The sequence below is a fragment of the Stenella coeruleoalba genome (genome assembly GCF_951394435.1).
Source record: "Stenella coeruleoalba genome assembly, chromosome: 2".
NCBI lineage: Eukaryota > Metazoa > Chordata > Mammalia > Artiodactyla > Delphinidae > Stenella > Stenella coeruleoalba.
Window position 1 is genome coordinate 180,791,465 of NC_137147.1, and position 19,892 is coordinate 180,811,356.

Sequence of the window (19,892 nt, forward strand, 5' to 3'; positions counted from 1 at the left end):
ATAATACAGATTGGGTAAGTAAATGGGTTATATATTAAAGCAAATTTGCCACGAGTTAATTATTGAAACAGGTGATGGATTTATGCAAGTTCATTATACTTTTCAGTTTACTTTTGCCTGGGTTCAAAATTCTCCATAATAATAATGTTTTATATAATTATCTGTAAGCTTGACCATCTTTATTACTTGTCCATTTTAACTGCTTCTATGATATAGCTTTGTTCTGCCTATTTCTTATACATTTGTGGAGCTCATTATTAGAAAAATTGGCCCTTTTTCCATTAGGATCAGAATTTTGGTTATGGCTGTTTTGTGGCATTTTAAAGTAGTCAAATTTATCAATATATTCTTTTATAAATGCACGTCATCCTTGAAAAGGCACCCTTCCCTATCCCAAGTTCATAATATTCATCCAGGGTTTCTTTAGGACTTTATGATTTCACTTTCTTCCCCTCCACATTTAAATTCCAACCCACCTGGAGTTTATTTGGGTATTAGAGTGAGACTAGGATCAAACTATTTTTTTCCAATAGCTACCAGTTGTCCCAACACTACTGAATAATCCATCTTTCTATTGATTTGAAATGTTGCCCTTTATCATATCACTGTAAATTCCCTTATATATCTTGAGTATATTTCTGTTACTGTTCCATTGGTTTGTCTATCTCAAACCAGTAGTATTATTTTAATTACCGTGCCTTATATTTTAATGTTATTTGTTGAATTTTTAAAAATTTTTTCTCCTATTTTTGTATGTTTATTCTTCCTCATACACTTCCAATGACTTTCAAGTTTCTTTAAAAAATTCTTAAAGAATTTTAATTGACCGCATCATCATTAATTGATACGTAGGCAAAACTGTTACCCTTACACTAAGCCTTTCTATCCAAGAACAGAAATCATTTTTCTGGCAATTCAAACCTTCCGTCTCTAGGTATGTCTCAATTTAGAGGGTCTGGTACATAGCAATCACGGGTAAATGTTTACTGAATGAATGACTCTATTGTACCAGTATTTGGGGGATTAAGTGTCATTAGTAGAGAAGTTTGAAAACTTTCAGAAGTCAGTGGAGTTTATAAACAGAAGACATTTTGATGTTACAGAAAAGAATCCAGTGCTTTGTACTAATTAGAACCTTCAACTGGTATATGTTTTGTACACCTGATATTTAGAATGACCTTAAGCTCTGCACAGTTTCAAGGTATCTTTAGAACTGCAATAAACACATATAATTTAATGTTAATTTACCATAAAAGGTACTTTGACTCCTATTCCTCTGAAAATTGACGGTTTACATGGGTACACAGAAGAGGGAAAACAGTGGGTTGGGAAACTAGCTAATACATTATTGTATTAAGTTAGAAGAGAGGTAATGACATAAACTAAGCTAATGGCAACAGAAATAGAGAGATTAATTAAACAAGGTGAAAAAAAAAAGGAGTCTAAAAGGATCCCAGAGTCTGAGCTATGGTGGCAGAGAATAATGATACCAACAACAGAAATGAGCCAATTATGAGGTTAGCCAGTTTTGAGGAAGAAAATAATTTTAATTTAAAACAGGTTGAGGGACTTTCCAGGTGGTCCAGTGGTTAAGAATCCGCCTTCCAATGCAGGGGACATGCGTTCGATCCCTGGTTGGGGAACTAAGATCCCACATGCCATGGAACAACTAAGCCTGCGCACTCTGGAGCCCGCACATCTCAACTACTGAGCCCGTGCACCACAACTAGAGAGAATCCTGCAACGAACAGCCCGCGTGCCGCAATGAAGACCCAGCACAGCCTAAATAAATAAATAAATAAATAAATAAAACAGGTTGAATTGGAAGTAAAGCACAAAGTCCAGTGCACAATAATGATGAAGTTCTAGAGGTGGGACTAAAATAATCATTTGACAGTCCTATGTCCAGAGATGAGGATGAAGCTCTGGAAATCAGTGTTATATGAAAAATGTGTTCATTTGAACCCATCTTACCACTTAACAAGAGATAAGTGAAGTACCACTGCTCACTGTTATTCTAGTCATCACTTTTTTAAAAAAGAAAGATATCAAAATATAAAAATATTTTGATCAAATAAAAAATATACGAAAAATGCTGTAATCCTCTGTTTTAAAAATTCAATTATATAAAGCTGAAGAAGACCCCTCAGTCCTGATAACTGAGCTTTACAACCAGTGATGCCAAGAATCTAGCAGGGAAATGCCAAAGATACTTGCTTTAGGTTTGATTAGAGAACTGGGGGGAAAGGGGACATTATCACATAAATCATAAACAAACAGTCCTTCTCAAATCACCAAAATCAACTGCTAAAGAAGAAACACAAGGTGAAGCTTGTGCTACTGTTAGACTGACAGGCGTATCTATAGAATTATAATACACATCTCACATGAAGTAAAAAAAAAAAAAAAATCAGGCTTTGAGTTTCAAATTCCACTGCAAGACATCAGCCAGCTTCATAATCCACCTTTTACTCAGTTTTTGAGACAAAGAGATGTTAATGTTATTTCACACCACTCTCCAAGCCCACGTGTAAGTTTAGCAAAGATTAATTAAAACTCTAACCATTAGGCACCATTAATCTAAGCCAAGTACCAGTAACTCTGTAATAAGAAGCTTCAAGATGTATGACTTCCATTGTGCCTGACACGTTAATGAATTTGGTGACACAGAACATAACACAAACCTAATTTGTAATCTTTCATTAACTTGCTCCATTTTATTTGACGGCATCCATTGTAGTAAGTTTTCAATGTGTCATACTTCAAAAGAAACCCAGAAAATATCATTTATAATTTATATTTTTCATTATGTTGGACTTGCTCTATTCCAAATTAGGTATTTTACCATACTATGTATTCTTCACAGTGTAACATTTACTGTTTCAAATCCCATCTTTCCAATACTCTCTTTAAAACATCTCAGCACCCCATCCTAAAAGATTAGAAACTTTGCCGTGAAAAAAAAAAAAAGTTTAAATGTATTCATCTGAAAGTAGACAGAAAAAGTGAATAATGACTTTAATCTAGTTTTGACCCCACTGAGCACTTAAAGCTGGGTGGATACACATACACACAGATAACATAAGGGATCGCATTTGAAATATAAAGAGTGTATTTTCAAAATAGTTTGTGGTGATTTATATATCCTGTATCATAGATATTTCTGATTAAAGATTCCACCTAAAATAGACATTTTCTGGGAGTTGCTCCATGGGAATTCCAGAGGAACATTGTAATGTTTATATTCGTTGGAATATGTATCCACAAGAAATTGAACTCAGCATGGAAACTAAAATAAGCCTTTCAAGTATTTAAAATAAAATTTCCAACATCATCCCAAGGTGAAAAGTGACTTCTGATCATGTTTTCATTCCTGTCCAAGTATATACTGCAAAGAATTTCTCATTAGGAAGGCTTTACATAAAATTACATACCATGACCTGATGATATTTCCTGATGATGGCTTTAAGCCACTTAAACTTTGCCTTCTTGTTAAATACTCTTCTGAGGTATATGAGAGTCAGCTCCTGGACCTGTGTGCAAAATTTAACAGCCAAATTTTATCTAACTCAATGATGGAACCTAAGGTACTCAAATTTGCTAAGAAAAAAGCAGCGGCGCTTGATAACTACTTAATATCAACAGATTAATCATCTAAAGTACTGCTTTAACTTTTATTACTCTCGTACACAAAAACCTTCAATGCTCTACCGCTGAAAATATACTCAACCTCCTTAACTCGCTGTCCTTCACCATCTTGCTCAACCTCGACTCTCTGAGTATCACAGCCAAAACCCCACCCCAACCGGTCAGGCGGCCCGCACTCCAAACGCGCTTCGTCCTCCTGACTCCCATTTACACTGCCTTCTGCTGCCAGAATGACAATCCCTATGGCCCCTCCTTTGGTCTACAGGGATTACAGTTCCTTCAAGGCCTACCCTATTCTATTTGACGAACATCGGCCTCTTCTATCTCCGGTAGAAACAGTTTCTTCCTTGCTACAGCGTTTTGAATGTTCCCCTCCCACAACGGCTCCTGAAGGGGCTGAACCGAGACACTAGGACAGCTACTCACCAACTGAACACGGAACTCTGGAGAGTGGAGAAGAGCTGCTACCCGGACGTGCAGCGACTGCCTGGTGGCTCTTTCTGCGGGTTTTGCTGCAGGTGTTCTCTGTGCAGGTTTAAATTATACATGTAAATGTGGCGTTTGCCTACTGTGGCAGCATCAGGCTGTAACGAATTGAATAGGGCTGTATGTCTAAGGCCAAGTGATTTCTAGGAACATGAAGTGACTTGAAACAGTCTAATTCTGGTCTCACCCTAGAGCAAAACAAAGAGCTAAGTAGTGAATGATCGCAGGAAGAAAGTCCAACTTTCCTCTCTTCTTCTCTATGATGACTGAAGGTCTGTGAATGAGACAGATTACACGTTGTTTTCCTAGAATGTCTGGACATTCTAGGATGTTTTCCTAGAATGTCTGGACATTTCCTAGAATGTCTGGACAATTCTCTGATCTCCTAAAAATGGATAATAACTCCACGAATTAGCCTAGTGGGCTATAAAATCAGGAATGATGTATAATGAAATCAATCTGATTCAGGTAGGCTCACATCAAAGTTACTTTCACACAGAGAATAAAACTTATTGTTCATGAGAGTTAGTGGATGAAACCCTCATAATAGCTAGAAAAGAAAAACCTTGAAAAATTTTCCTTACCTTTATTGCTGCAGTTAGTTTTAACTAAGAAATGGCAATGACAAATAACTGCTGATTATCCCCTAAGATGTAATAAAAACTCTCTTTTAAAAATTTGGTAAGTGATACAATGAACTTATGAAAAAACATAATACATTTGTTTGTAGTCATATGCAGTTTACTGGAATGAAAACTTCATGTTAAAAGATTAGTGTAGGGACTTCCCTGGTGGCACAGTGGTTAAGAATTCGCCTGCCAATGCAGGTGACACAGGTTCAATCCCTGGTTCGGGAAGATCCCACATGCCGCGGAGCAACTAAGCCCGGGCGCTTCAACTACTGAGCCTGCGCTCTAGAGCCTGTGCTCCGCAACAAGAGAAGCCACTGCAATGAGAAGCCCGCACACCGCAACGAAGAGTAGCCCCCGCTCACCGCAACTAGAGAAAGCCCATGCGCAGCAATGAAGACCCAACACAGCCAAAAATAAATTAAAAAATAAAAAAAAGATCAGTGTAGATTAAAACATCCTATAATTAAACCTCATTCTGAAAAGTAAAACAGACCTAGGGTGTCAAAGTTATTCTATAAATTACAAAACAGAAAAGAAGTGCTAAGACATATGCATACTTTTTGTGCTTAAATGACCATTTCAGACTTAACACCAACCAGAAAATGAAAATGTCCAATCAAATACCTGTGAACAGAAAAAAATCATTTCATTTAGAAACTCTTAAATATTTATGCTCTTTAAACCTCTTTTTAACTCTCAATACAGATTTCCGGCCCAACAGAATTAACCTAATTAAAAAACAAATGAAAAACGGCTTCTAATTTAAGGACACCGCCTGTATAGAAGAACACTGATGCCTGCCTGTTTGTTGGTTTCAGATGTGAAACCAAATAGCACGGCACATGGGCACAGAACTTACGTGCTTCATGACAATTCTATTAATGAGTTTCCCATAACGCCCCAAGCAGAGCTCATTATCGTTTCTGACCTAAAATTTAGATGGGAAACTATTTTGAAAACCAGTACAAATGCTACATTTGTATTCTGAGTAGCAAGAATAATAATTCTATACCACAAACATTACAAACATGTGCTAAGTGCCAGGCCCATGACCTTGCACTTTCCTATGGGCCTCGCCTAACCTTCACAGCCAGCTGGTGAAGGAGGCACTATTATCATCCCCATTTAACAGAAGAGAAAACTGGGGCCCAAAGCGGCTGAGTAATTCACCGTGAAGTCAGCTGGCTCAAGTGTGTATTTTCCAACTCTATATTTGCTGCATAAACTGAAAGTTACTCTACAGGGAATGTAATGGAAATAGTATTTCAATACATACCTATTCCCCACAGGGAGAAAGGAATTCTTAAAAGAGAAGTGAAGGAATATTGGCAATACCACATACTAGTAGAAAAAGGATTTTATTTTTGAAAACAGAAAAATTAACTAAGTAATATTTTTAAATACAGCGCACTAGTATTTTCATATATTTGGCTTAGAATACCTAGAATGTAGTAACTGAAGTGTCTGCATTCATCTGTTTTAAAAACATGAACATTTTTGGAAATCAGTACCCATCTGTTTTTATTTATATGTGAATACGAGTACTTTGAAGAATACAAAAATAAAGAGTACTATCAAATTCTGCAACTTTATTGTATTCATTGCCTACGTATGTACATACCTAGAAGTCCTTCTAAATGATTTACACCCAGAGACTGATGCAGATTTCAACAATGGTTTGATTGTAAAACTAATTTTTCCCACTTGCTTTGTATATTTTAACTGAAGTATATTCCAATCTTCTTTCACCTGTTCCCATGGCTGGCGTTTTAATACAGTGCCACTGGCTTTCAGACTGAAAACATCGCAGAATGTCAGACCAGTTTAAGGGGCCCAATGAGAAGATCATGAAAACAGAGACATCGGATGAAAGTGTGATCTGCCAGAATTTCACACCATTCTTCCAGGCAGTCCAGGGATTATCTTAGAGGCTAAAACCAGTTCTGAAAGCGAAGGAGCAGCCATCACGCCTGCGTACTAACTGCTCTTTACCCATTGGTGGCTGTGGAATTTTCTGTACTCTCACTTTTTATGGATTCCAACAAGTTTTTAATTCTTTCACTTGCAGGCTTCTTTTTCTTCTTGGCAAGAGACATACTATTTGCTACAGAAGGTAGCAGCAGGGCTGCCAGCCCCCAGGGCTGATTATTTGATGGCGAAAGGCGATCTTTATCTTCCTGATGTAAAATCCAGGCACTTTCTCTGGCCAGATCTACAAATTTTTGCAGCTGACTTTGACTTACATTTTTGCTAATGTTGAGAGAAGTTTCAAAAGGATTCTGAATGTGCAGTGGAGAAGATTCAGGTTTGTTTTGTTCCCTTCCCTACAGATAATTACAAGGAAGACAAAGATGTATAAATATATGAAGGGCTCAGATATAAAAACTGTTTGGTTTAATAAAATGTCAAAAATGCATAAAATACCAGCATTAACTTTACAGAGTAAAGAGTTTCTTCCCCAAGGGGAGTGGGTATATATGCATGTTATGAGTTAGTGTATATGTGTGTGTGTACTTCTGACTGATTTTTTCCACTGTAGTTTTATGAATATTCTTTAGAGAAAAGTAAATTAGGTTTATGAGCTACGGATGATGATGTCACTGCTCTGATGAGAGGTATCTGGGCTGAGTCAACCAATAAAAGTATTTTTAAAATAACATAATATTTACCTAACAGAATAGAGCTGGGAAAGAAAAAAAATATGAAAAAGAAAAATGGCAGAAAACAAGATACAGTTACATTTGAAACTTGCTAAAAACATACTTATTACAGTGGGAATAGAAGCACACAAAATCAGAAGCCTTAAATTAAATATAGTAATTAATGTTGCACAAACATGAAATGAGAAAGGAAGAGAAGGAACAAAGGATTATTCATTTAAAAACACTAGACGTTTCCCATCTACATTCCTAAAGATCCAACTTAAATAAGGCTCTGCCAGGTAAGACACAGAAATAAAAAGAAAAGCTAGAGCTCGAGTCACACAAACATCAGTGATCCACTAGCCTATATAATCGTTTCCTCTTGCAAATGACACCACATATATGACTCAGACACTGCAAAACCAGCAGTCAGGTCTCCAACGCGAGCAGCCCGTTAATTCCCTAACTCCTCTCAAGCCGCTGCCCCGCAGGGTCCTGCCTGACCACCATCCCTGAACCTTAAGGGGTAAGGGTGCAGAAAGGGTGAAGAACTCCCTATGCTCCGTGCCTTCTTCCTTCTAGACTGCAGTCCAGAGCGCTGTGCCTCTACCCTCTCCCAACCCCACACTTTCTTTCTTTTTTATTTGTTAAAAACAAGATCTCCATGAGCAGGATAAGGGTTAGGGAAGAATGAAAAAAGGAGAGTTGAAGAAACAAAAACAATATCTGAGTATGTGCTTTATGAAGCCCGTCTTCTAAGGGCTGTAACCAGATACCTACATGCTGAGCAGAACAGACCCGGAGCGCCATCTCGAGTATTTCCCACGTGCAAACAAGTTTTGCTCAGGGTTTACTCTGATAGATTCTCTTTAGGGAAAATGTCTGTCATTCCAGCTACTCAGATGAACCCAAATCATAATTCACTTGCCTAAGTACTTTAAACCCTAAGGGTTCAAACTGAGGGAATCACTCACATCTATCTTTGGGACTAGGTATTCTGTTTCTTTCATAGAAACCCAAATCCAGTTTAAAGAGAACTATATGTAAAATCATGCTTTCTAAAAAACTTTCAGAATATATTCCACATTTTGAAGGACACAGTATTAGTAGTAAGTGACACAAAGTTACTTGGCCACGTGACAAAGGCAGAAGTTGAAAAGAGCTGGCCTTTGCTCCTCCAGACACTAGATGACTGATCTTAGCCAAGTCATGTAGCTCCACTAAGGCACCAGCTTTCTTATTACCGTCTATCACCATAGAGGTGACATGCAATGACATTTGTTACAGTGCTTTGAAAACTAAACTCGTTAAATATTAGTGCAGTAGAAGACCATGTAGCTAATAACCAAACATTGAAACAGTATTTACCTGTCGAATATTAATGGAATTTTTATTGAACGCGAAATTTCCAAAATATTCAAAAAATTCTTTCAGTAGTAATTCTGTAAGAAAATAAAACAAGGAAAATAATTAAAAAGTCTGTTTCAGTCCAAAAGGAACAAAGAGCAAGAAAACACCTACCTAGTGTTTCTGCGTTTCCTGAAGGTTTAATTCTATTGAAGTCGCGAACAAATGTACAGTTGTGGCCTTCTATTATACACTTATCTTCTGCATCTTAAATAAACAGGAATGAAAAATATTTAACATTCTGTTTCAAAGATATTCCCTATTTCAGAAATCTATAATCACATAAATCAAAGTTACAGATAAATGTGCCCTATTATTAGTCAGTGTTTTTTATATATAGTATAGACGGTTAGTAGGATTAAAACTCGATTAAAAAAAGATTTGAGAGCAATTTTACTTCGGTAAAATTAACTTCACATGTACTTTAGCAAACTAGAATTGTCCATCAACACTCGATGACTCCTAATCTATCTTTTGAGGTCATCAGTTTTCTAGCTGAAAATGTAGACAGTTCCCATCTTTCACCAACTTAAATCCTGGCACTATCTTTGATCAATAATATTTAATTTCCATTTTCATTCTTATCACCCTTTTGTGCGTTTACTTTCAACAATTCATCCACGATACATACAAATTGAATGTTCTAAGAATTCTGAAAAGCTTCCAGTAATTTCTAAGATGCAGGCCTCTAGAGTGACTGGGATTCAGTACCACACATTAAACAGCACAGTGGACTTAAACATTCACCTTTCCTAACAGTATATACATCTTCAGAGGTCATCATTTCCCTAGTTATCAATAAATATACAGCTACCATGAAATCCTGCAACCATTTTAACCTACCTTCCACTGTACAACATGCAGGCAAACTCCCATTCTGGAAAGTCTAATGAGTGGCCACCTAAAAACGGCTTTCGCCTTCCCTAACTCCAAGCTGGCGCTCCAGCCTTTCTGTTCCGTGCTCCATCGGCACTTGCCCGACTGCGCTATGACTGCGTGCATGCTGTCTGCTCCCTTACCCCAGTCTGCGGCTACAGAGGCCACTGTCCAATCAAGGCAGTGATGACCTTCCCTCCCCGCTCCCATCCAGCCCATAAGAACAGAGTCCAGCGTACAGCGGGCACACAACCAAGAATCTGAATGATCGCTGATATTTGACTCTGAGTGCTTATCTAGAACAGCCAGAAAGAAATTTAGAAAGAGATAAACAAGATTCCTTCCAACTTCTGTCTCCCCTTTTTTATGATTTTGGTTATTTTTTGGTTAAGACCTGAGTTACTGACTTAAGTTGTCAAAAAGCATTCCAGATTCTACCATTAATTCTAGATTCTAAAATTAATTGCTATTAATTTTAGTAGCAAATTTTATGTACTCTACTATACAACTGAAGAACTTATATACAGTTCCACTTAGATCTACTTTTTATGGGACCTGGGCATATGTTTTATTATTTCAAATTATCAACAGTTTATATTTTTTGTGACACAGGCCAGTCACATATATTGATGCTCTTTTAGCTGCTATGTCCTTTTTTTCCCCCAGAAATGTAATTCTAATAGAAAAATGAGATCCACATTAAAGTATTTCTACATTAAAGTATTTCTAGGAATGTACACTGATGAAAAACAGACTGTGTCTATGACTGCTGGTCTTCACTAAAAGAGTTTTTAACAAAGTAGTAAAACTTAAAGGACAAAAATTATCCTCTGATTTAAGATAGGGCCATTTTTGTTTTCTCAAAATCCCCAAGGCATTCAAACCTAAGAAACAACTCAGCTGTTAAAGTCTTCCCCTTTTTTCTCTCCCTCGTTTTTCTGCTATTAAACTATCACCCAAACAACAGCTACACAGCCCAATATAACAGCCACTAGACACATGCGGCCATTAAAATTAAAAATTCAGTTCCTCAGTCACACTGACCATATTTCAAGTGCCTGATAGCCACAGATAACAAGTGGCTGCCCTAATGTACAACATGACCACAGAAAGTTCTACTGGACAGCACTGCCACAGAGAAATGATGCTCAACCTACTCAGACGTAAGATACCCTATTACTCTGCGATAATTCCCGCGGCAATGACTTTCTTCTTAAATGTACTGTATGAAACACTGGCAGAAATTCTTAATACGAACTTTCTCAGCTGTGGACAAAATAGCCGTGTAAGCTCCTTAATTAACTCAGAATAGAGTCCTTCCCCTTAAGTGAGCTTCAAAACTACACGAAAACAATCAGGATTATGTATTTACTAAATCTGATTTTCTTGCTTCCTTTGGAAATCTTTAGATTTTCAATGATTGGTACAGCAATTACTGTTTTTCAACATGATACATATGACAAATGAAATTCACTGAATAACATTCTCACAGACATATCCAGATTGATAAGCATACCCGCATTTGTCAGGGAACTAATATTGAACTACCATAACTCACAGTCTGCCAGAGAGATCACATCTGGCAAGAGTTGGTATATATTGATAGATTACTAGGGGCTGCAGTAGAGATGATCGTATCTATGGGGTTATATAATTATTTAGGTTCATCTTTCTGTTCGAAAGAGCCAAAATCAACACTGCACCAGCCACATGCATTTCTAACAAACAACCTGAAGTGGACAGGCATCTAAATAAGGGACGTAACAACAGGCATCAAGTTTATATGAAAGCTGATTAATTTTTCTTTGGTAACAAATCCTTTATCATGTCCTACTCTTATAAGAAGAGTTTACTGGAATTAAACTTGAATAGCTACAATTATATAACTAACTACATTCCGCTTCTACTGTAACTATTAACAGCGCCAAGCCTTCCGGTATGCCATGGGTCAGTAGTAACTGAGAGACGCCAGCAGGTGGCAGGGGACTCCGCCCCACTCACTTGTGAGGCTAACTCTTTAATATCTGGGGGTGGGGCGGGGGTAACACACCCGGGCAGTTGCCGTTTTGCTTCCTTCTAGTCCACCAGCCAGAGTGATGTTTGAAAATGCACATCCAAGGGATCGCCTCTCAAGTACCTGGATCTATCTCCGTGAAGACTGAGTGGCATGGGCACATCCCCCCTTGAAAGCAGCTCTAACACCTCGTGGCTCACTCGACTCCAGAGTAATTCACACTTAGATGCTGTTCCTCACACGTGTGCATCCGTAACACAGACTACTTACTGCTAATCACCCGTGCTAATCTACAGACGAGGCCAGGTCCTTCTACGCCCCCCCATCACGCCGCGCGCTCCAGTGACACTCAGCCCCTCTGGGGTAAAGATGGCAGAATAAACTCAGGCATCCACCTTTACCCCCTCCCAGAGCACCACTGAAATGACAGTAAGATGACATACAATCTTAAAGGTGGAGAAAAGAAGAGCCAAGAGCAACCAACATTTTTAAGATGAAGAACAGATGCACAAGCAGCAATGACTCAGGCAATGTGCAAACACCGGGTCCTAAACCAGCAGTAAAGAAAGCCAAGAGGAAACCAGATGTCCAGGCAGAGCTCCCAATGGCTCAGGAGCTGAAGCGCCAGGCCCAGCCTGGACGCCTGACGGTGACAGAAGCACTGAGACCCTCCCCCGACCCCAGGTCTCTTCCTGACGGAAAATGTCGCGTTTACCCTGGAGACAGAAGAAAGAACCTCTAGACTGGGAGAGGCAAGGCACAGCTGACGGTGGGAAAACTGTTCTAAATGCAATAAATGACACAATAAATGCCAAAGTTTCAGCATGCCAGTAGCCAGGCCTTTTCTGCCAGAGAAAAAGATCGAAAGAGTCCTTTCTGGGGAGCCTGCAGCCCCAGAGGAACGACCTGGATATGGGGACCCAAAGCCCCAGAGAACAGCCCGGCCGGGCCCTGTATCGTGTGTCACAGCCAGCAAGCTCCCCCCGGGCTCAGAGACTCAGATGAGCTTTTAGTTTCTAACTCAAACATGAGCAGAAATTCAAAGATTACCAGACACCTGAGGAAGGCCTCTAACATGAGACTAAACAAAATAAAATGAAGAACTATTTTTAAAAACAGAGGTTAGGTGAAGAAGAATTAATTAACAGAGTATTTGACGCTTCTATTTTGAGAAAAGATTTATTGAGATAACTCATGGCAAGTTTGAGATTCAATTAATGTTAAGTACATGAAAAACTAAGCAAACAAAATAAATAAGGAATATTAAAAACTATTAACTCCAAAAAATATAAGAAGTTGGGCAGGAAAGGAAAGTAATTTTAGTTTACTGCATGGATCAGATATGAATAGTGCTTCCATAGTCACAACAGTGTCAAGAGTGCACAGCAAGATCATGCCGTAGCTCTAGTCACAATACGAGGGGTGGAAAATACGTGTGTATGTGTGAGGGCCCTACAGGAGCAAGAGTTATTCCTCCTCTTCCACAAAGGGAAGTCACAGACGGTGCCGAATGCTAAAGAAAAAGGAAAATCAAGAAACAGCAATTCAGGATTTTATTTTGGAAATATGGCTTAAAATATTAAACAGATCAGGTAGAAGAGTTAAAAGCGGTGCCTACAGTGAGAGACTAAAGGAGTAGAAGGCACGGGCCCAGAGCGCGCGTTACAGTCACAAAGTCCGCAATAACCATGCGCATCTGTAACTGATAGAACTTTAAAAGCCACAGTCCTTTTCATCAGACACTATCAAGGGCGTGAAGGGAACCAGTGTGCACATAGTTGAGATACACAGATACGCATATACATACAGAACACGCGACCAAGGACTCACATGCAGAATATGTAAAGAATTCCAACGAATGAATTAGAAAATGACAGATAATCCAACAGAAAAATAAGCGAAAGACTTACAGAAACTTCACAAGAGATACCCAAATGGCTAATACATATACGAAAAGGTGCTCAATGTTATTAGTCACCGGCGAAAAGAAAATCAAAACAAACCGCGATGCCACGACACATGCAATTAGAAGAACTACATAAAGAAAGATAATCCCAGGTGTTGGCAAAGACCAACAGCATTTACAACTTGTATGCTGGGCCTGCGGGAGTTCACACTGTGGAAAACTGTTTGCCAGTGTCTCTACCAAAGCTCAATATACCCGAAGCCTGAGACTCAGAAACTCTACTCCTCAGATACACTGGACAGAAATGAGTACCTGTGTTCAGTTCTCACCAAAAGAAATGCGCCAGAACAGGCACACCAGCACTACCTGTCACAGTTCCAGACTACAAATCACCCAAGTGTCCACCAAAATAGAACTTGAAAAAACTTCTGGAATATTCATGTAACAGAATACTACATAGCAATGGAAATGAATGGTCCACAAATGCACTAAGATGAGTGAATCTCCTAAACACAATGTTGAGAGGGAAAAGCCAGACACAGAAGAATATGTACTCTGTGATACCTTTGACATAAGAGACACGAACAGGTAAGATTCATCTACGCTGTCAGAAGAGACTGGGCTGCGGGAAGGTGTACAGTGACCAGAAAGGAGCACAGCTGGTACTTCTAGGTGCTTTATCCAATCTGGGTGGCGGTTACAGAGGTGTGTTCAGTTTGCGAAAATCTATACACACACACACACACACACAAACACACACACACATATGCACTTTGATGTGTATTATATTTCAGTTGGAAAAAAAGTATAAGCTCTGAAAAGTGCTTGCATTTGAATTCTGACTCTAGCATGTTCTAACTACGTGAACTTAGGAAATTGAGACGATGCATAAAATTTTTTAGCCAAGTGCCTGGTACTCAATACATTGTTACTGGGTCACAGAAAGCTGGCAAATAAAGCTCTCTTCTGTGCTGGGGTCTCCGCATCAAATTTGCTGAAAACACTACCCAGTCGTTTCTTCCTCAAACCTTCAATTTGTCATAGGAAAGAAAAGCAGGAATCCTAAACAAAAGAGCTCTAATCAAACAACTGAGTGTAAGAGGAAGATGCTATATTAAAAGCATTAAACACAGAAGTAAATATAACAAAGGTAGCAAAGCCCAAAAAAGGGCAGAAGACCCACGAAAATAAGACACATGGGGGAAAGTAGTAGCGACTAAGAAAAGATAAAGAAACAAAAATTCAAGAATAACCAAAAAACGAAACTTGCCATCATGCTCAGTACAAAACCACCTTCAACTTTAAAATGTTCATCCAATCATTTCAATCTATTTACCGAACTTCTCTAAGCCAGGAGCAGAAAATGCAGAGACCAATCAGACAGCCTGCCCTAGAAAAGCCTGGCCAAGGCAGGCAGGTAAAAGAACGACAGCAGTCTACCCGCTGTTACCAGCCAGGTGCGCTCCAGGTACTTGGGAGCCGACAAGGCACTGCCTCCTGGGAGGCAGCGGGGAGGGAGAAGCCAGGAAAGAGCTAACAAGCAAGTCTGTGGACTGGGCATGTCCTCTCTGCCTTGATGATGAGGGGGTCCTCCAGGCAAGAAGAGGAGGCAGGAGGAAAAGGCCACCTCAGGCGAAGGCACAGAGATGTGCAGAAGGGCTGCAGCTCCCGATCGACACACAAGAGGGAAGGTACAAGAGGAGGAGGAAAACGAAGACCACGAAGGACCCGAAACACAAGGATAAGAAGTTTGGACTTCCACTTCTGGATTTCAAACAGCGGTTGACAAAGTCCTAGAAGTGCTAACAGGCGCCCCAGAAATTGACGCTGCCGTCTACTAACAAACAAGCCAGCAGGCAGGCATGCAGGTAGGCACTCGTGTCGACAGGGTCTCACTGTCTTCTTTGTGAAACAACACAAACGACAGCCTCTACTTGAATATCCAATGAGAGGCGCAGTTTAGAAGACAAGGACTGTAACAGGACACGAGTCCCTCAGCTGCTTAGTTATGCAGTGCCCAAGATGGCTTGATTATTTCACGATTTAACACTGTTTTTATTCTTAGCCATATACTGTTGAATGTACATCAGTATGGGACCATCGGTTAAAATCAGAAAGTATAAAAAACATGGATTCTGAAAAATACTTAAATGAGCAGGAAAAAAATATTTTGACAAATTCTCCTCAAAATCATCTTCACCACATCCTTCATATACATTCATCCACAGAAAATTATTTTACAAGTTCAAGATTTCACTAGAACTTCAAAAACCAAAGATAAAAAAGTAGCAACATCAAATTCGCTTTCCATTGTTGGCAATTCACACCTATAATGTGCTGTGTGGAAAGAAGCAAGTGAAGTGGTCCCAAAGTTTCTCTGACCACGTTTAAAAACTAACATGAAGAATTTTTAACAACTAATTTGGTGTTTTTAAGTAGAAAATGAAGGAATTCACAAACTAATTTTGTCAGTTTTGATGCCATAAGATGTGAATAAATTTAAATTGGGTTTAAAATAGATTTGGAATAAAAACTCAACATGTCTTTTTTTTTTTTTTTTTTTTTCGGTACGCAGGCATCTCACTGCTGTGGCCTCTCCCGTTGCAGAGCACAGGCTCCGGACGTGTAGGCTCAGCGGCCATGGCTCACGGGCCCAGCCGCTCCGCGGCACGTGGGATCTTCCCGGACCGGGGCACGAACCCGCGTCCCCTGCATCGGCAGGCGGACTCGCAACCACTATGCCACCAGGGAAGCCCAACATGTCATTTATAATTAGTTCACAAATCATATTTTTTCTGAAACAATTAGTGAAAATTAAAAAAAAAAAGATACTAGGAAATTACTGAAGGATTTCAAGAAAGAGAATACTACAATTAGACATGAATTTCTGAAAATCACTCTGTTAAGAATGGGGCAGTGGGAAGGAGAGAAGCAGTATAAACCTCCCCGGGCAGGGATGCGAGGGGCCTGAGCGTGGCAGGGTGGCAGCGCTTGCCAGACTGGAAGAGAACAATCACGATGTTAGCAGCAGTCAGCCCCCAACAGAAACCTGCCTCAATTCCTCCTGTTTTTCAGTTTCTACTCTTTCTTAGTTTCTGAACTCCAAGATTCCATGATATTTCCCCGAAGTGGTTTCTAGGAGAGCAGTCAGAAGCGTCAGGGCACACAGCAGGGACTGAGCAGGAAGTGCTATTTCCAGGCTGCTTACTGGTGAGATCTACCCATGTTTTCTGTTTGTTTCTTACCTCTTTACTAGACTGAGTTACCTGAGAACACCGTCTGTGCCAAAAATCACACCTGACACATAGTAAGTCACCAACAGATCTTTAGTGAATGAATGACACCAAACGATGAGATGAGCACCGGCGCGGACGATGCCCTTTATCCCAACCGCAAAGATGAGACACAGGCTCACCACTCCACCTCCCTGAAAACTTGCTACTTTCCATTAACCTGCCACATGGAGCTTTTTTTAAAGCTTACTTTCAAGCTGTACCACCACTTACAGTGTTCACAGGAAAGAAGAGATTACTTCTCATTTGAATAGTAAGGAAAAGTGGCATGGAAGGGAACTTAAAAGAACTTAGAGAAGAAAAGGCACATTCTAGGAAGAAAAACACACAGCATAAATGAAAGAGCTAAGAGGAAATGTTATGAACGTGATATTGGCTGAAACGTGGGAACACATGAAGAAAAATGGTGGGAGAAGAGGTTGGAAAAATTGGATGTGGCTACAGGTGAAAATCTTAAACACCAAGCTAAGTCAACTGCTTGAGGTTTATTCTACAGGGAATAGAATTCCTTTAAGGTGATTTTAAACAGGGGCGATTCAGGGATGTACTTTAAAAGAACCGTTCGGCAGCAATATATAGGAGGGGCAGAAGATGGAGTGCGCATACACTTTGAGCACATCCCTGAATCATCTTCCTTTTAGAATTTAGGACTGTAATACTTTAGTATCTCATCCAGCAGTCTAGCAAAATTTCAATTTATTTAAGATATAAATTAAATAGTATACTAATTTTAAAACCATTTACCTACGATTCCTTATAAGCTTTAACAAAAAAAAAATTTAGGATCTCTATAAAGCAATTATGATCCAATAAAGATGCTAAAACGAAAACAACAAAAAAACATGAAACAGTTTTTAGCATCTCTAAGAGAAATCTGGAAATAGCTTCAGACTTGGAAAGCCATCTCTGAAGCTGGGATCCTATCAGAAGCTGCATCTGGGATATATTTTTTTCCAAGGTCATTCCAAGATTGGTAAACCAAGGGAGAGGTTCCAACTGGCTCAGGAGATTGTAAACAACATTGCCAACTGACACAAGACAGAACTCTCAAAAAATTCTAAAGGCCTCAGCTTCACAAATCATCTGCTCTCATGACCTCTGCTGGACATTAAGAAAATTAAAAGCTCTTAAATTTTAGATTCATAAGGCTTTGAAAATACATGACCACCAAACACACACACATGCTTTTGAAAACACATGGTAATTCTATCCATTCAAATGTCAGAGAGAAAATAGATGCTTCCAGTCTCACCTGCAAGGGTTTTTAGGTAGTCTAGTGTTGGAAGAATAGGGGGTGATCTCCTCTGGAGAAAAAAGATGACCATCACGGTAAGGGAGAAATTTGTAATCCAAGCACCAGGAATACTACTCGTTAATGAATGTGCTCGAGCCCAGCATCGGATACTGAACACCAAGGCTCTCACTCGGGAGTCCAGGGCACCATACATATAAAGGAGTTCAGAACTCTTCAAGGCAATCCTTCAAAAGAGAAAAATAACAGGAATTTTCAAACCCCCGAATTATGATCCCAGAGTAGAATAAAACACATACCTGGGGACGTATCTAAATATCTTACTCTACCTGAACATATTCAGAATAACAAGAGCGGATCATCAAAAGCATTATGTATTCGCAATATAACATTTAACGTGAACGGTTATACCTTCATTACCTTAGAACATTCTCCTAACTGCTGACCACCATGATGCAGGTCTAAAGCTTAAAATTTTAAAAACAAAGTTCCTAGACATGAGCTACTAAGTGAAATACTACCTAAGCACTCTTTATTAACTAGCAGTAAAGACACCAGCACATCTGTAAATAAGACGCTTCACACTTCAGTTGCACACCTGGATTATCTAGTCCTTTTTTTCTTTTTTTTTTTGAGCTACCAGTTCATGTGTTTATTTGTTGCACCCATTGCTTTTCCAGTGTTTTTAGGGAGCATTTAAGAACCCCTATAGTAAGTTGTCCAGGTATGAGTCTAGAAATTTAGATCAGAGAAGATACAGACAGAATGAACAAAGTCAGCACCAGAATGCATTCGGGCTGTAGGCATTCCAGCCCGATGGTTCTGCAGATTAATTAAAATTTGAGCTGCAAGTTTATTTCTGATCTTCCTACCAGAAGTAGCTAGAAATGAAATGCGGTCATTTGTAGGATTTACACTGGCCACAAGGAGAAACATGATAATTCTTCCAGGGTAAAGATTTCCTGATAACTGAATTTCAAAAACAATTTGATCTCATTGTAGATTATAGGTGAAATAACCTTATACTTTATCATCTAAATCAGGACACTTTAGAATGGGACAGGGGGGTTATCTAGTCCTTTGACAGACAAGGAAAACATTCTACTTATTTTATCAAGAAAGTATAAATGTCTTAAAATTCAGCCCAAATTACTTAAGTTTAATATTTATAAAAACCACAATCCATGAAGATAAAATGTCTATTAAGAAATCAATCTTCAGAGCCTGTTTTCAATAAGTTTTCTAGTCATAATGTTACAGTGTAAAGAATTATAAGAATTATTTTAAAATTAATCTCCTACTGATCAAGACATGTTTTTTAATTACTCAAAGAGCTGAGAGAGGGCACAGCATCATTTCACAGTATCAGCTCCAAACTGTCTACTAAGTACCACCATGGATGGCATTTACCTCCTGAGTTTAAGGAAAAGAACAGAAATGTCAAATTAGAAATTCATGGTGATTAAATGTTTTATCCATGTAAATGAAGGTAAATTAAGCTGAAAAATAAATATCAAATAGTGCAAGGTATCTGATATAAAAAAACAATGAGAGTATAAAAACCTGAAGCATATTAAGACAAAATTTTTAAAACTATACCAACAAGACCATGAAAATAACACTATTACAAAGATAAATGTCCTTTTAGAGACACAGATGTAGAGGACAAACATATGGACACCAAGGGGGGAAAACCACGAGCCGGGGGCGGTGAGATGAATTGTGCGATTGGGATT

General features: G+C 39.0%; 1 protein-coding gene across 4 annotated transcripts in view; it reads right to left on the reverse strand.

The window, feature by feature from the left end:
• Window positions 1-19,892, reverse strand: part of MTPAP (mitochondrial poly(A) polymerase) — a 62,396-nt gene that overhangs the window by 27,597 nt on the left and 14,907 nt on the right. The window contains exons 6-11 of one of the 4 annotated variants that reach the window (XM_079912734.1): window positions 18,157-18,383; window positions 8,930-9,022; window positions 8,777-8,850; window positions 7,010-7,090; window positions 4,075-4,173; window positions 3,435-3,533 (exon numbers count right to left, since the gene is read on the reverse strand). In XM_079912734.1, the coding sequence (XP_079768860.1) occupies window positions 3,435-3,533; window positions 4,075-4,173; window positions 7,010-7,090; window positions 8,777-8,850; window positions 8,930-9,022; window positions 18,157-18,383 (673 nt within the window). Of the gene's footprint in view, window positions 1-1,208; window positions 3,534-3,566; window positions 4,174-4,642; window positions 7,091-8,776; window positions 8,851-8,929; window positions 9,023-18,156; window positions 18,384-19,892 lie in introns of those variants that run through there. The other 3 variants (XM_079912733.1, XM_079912732.1, XM_079912731.1) reach the window with 3 other exon arrangements.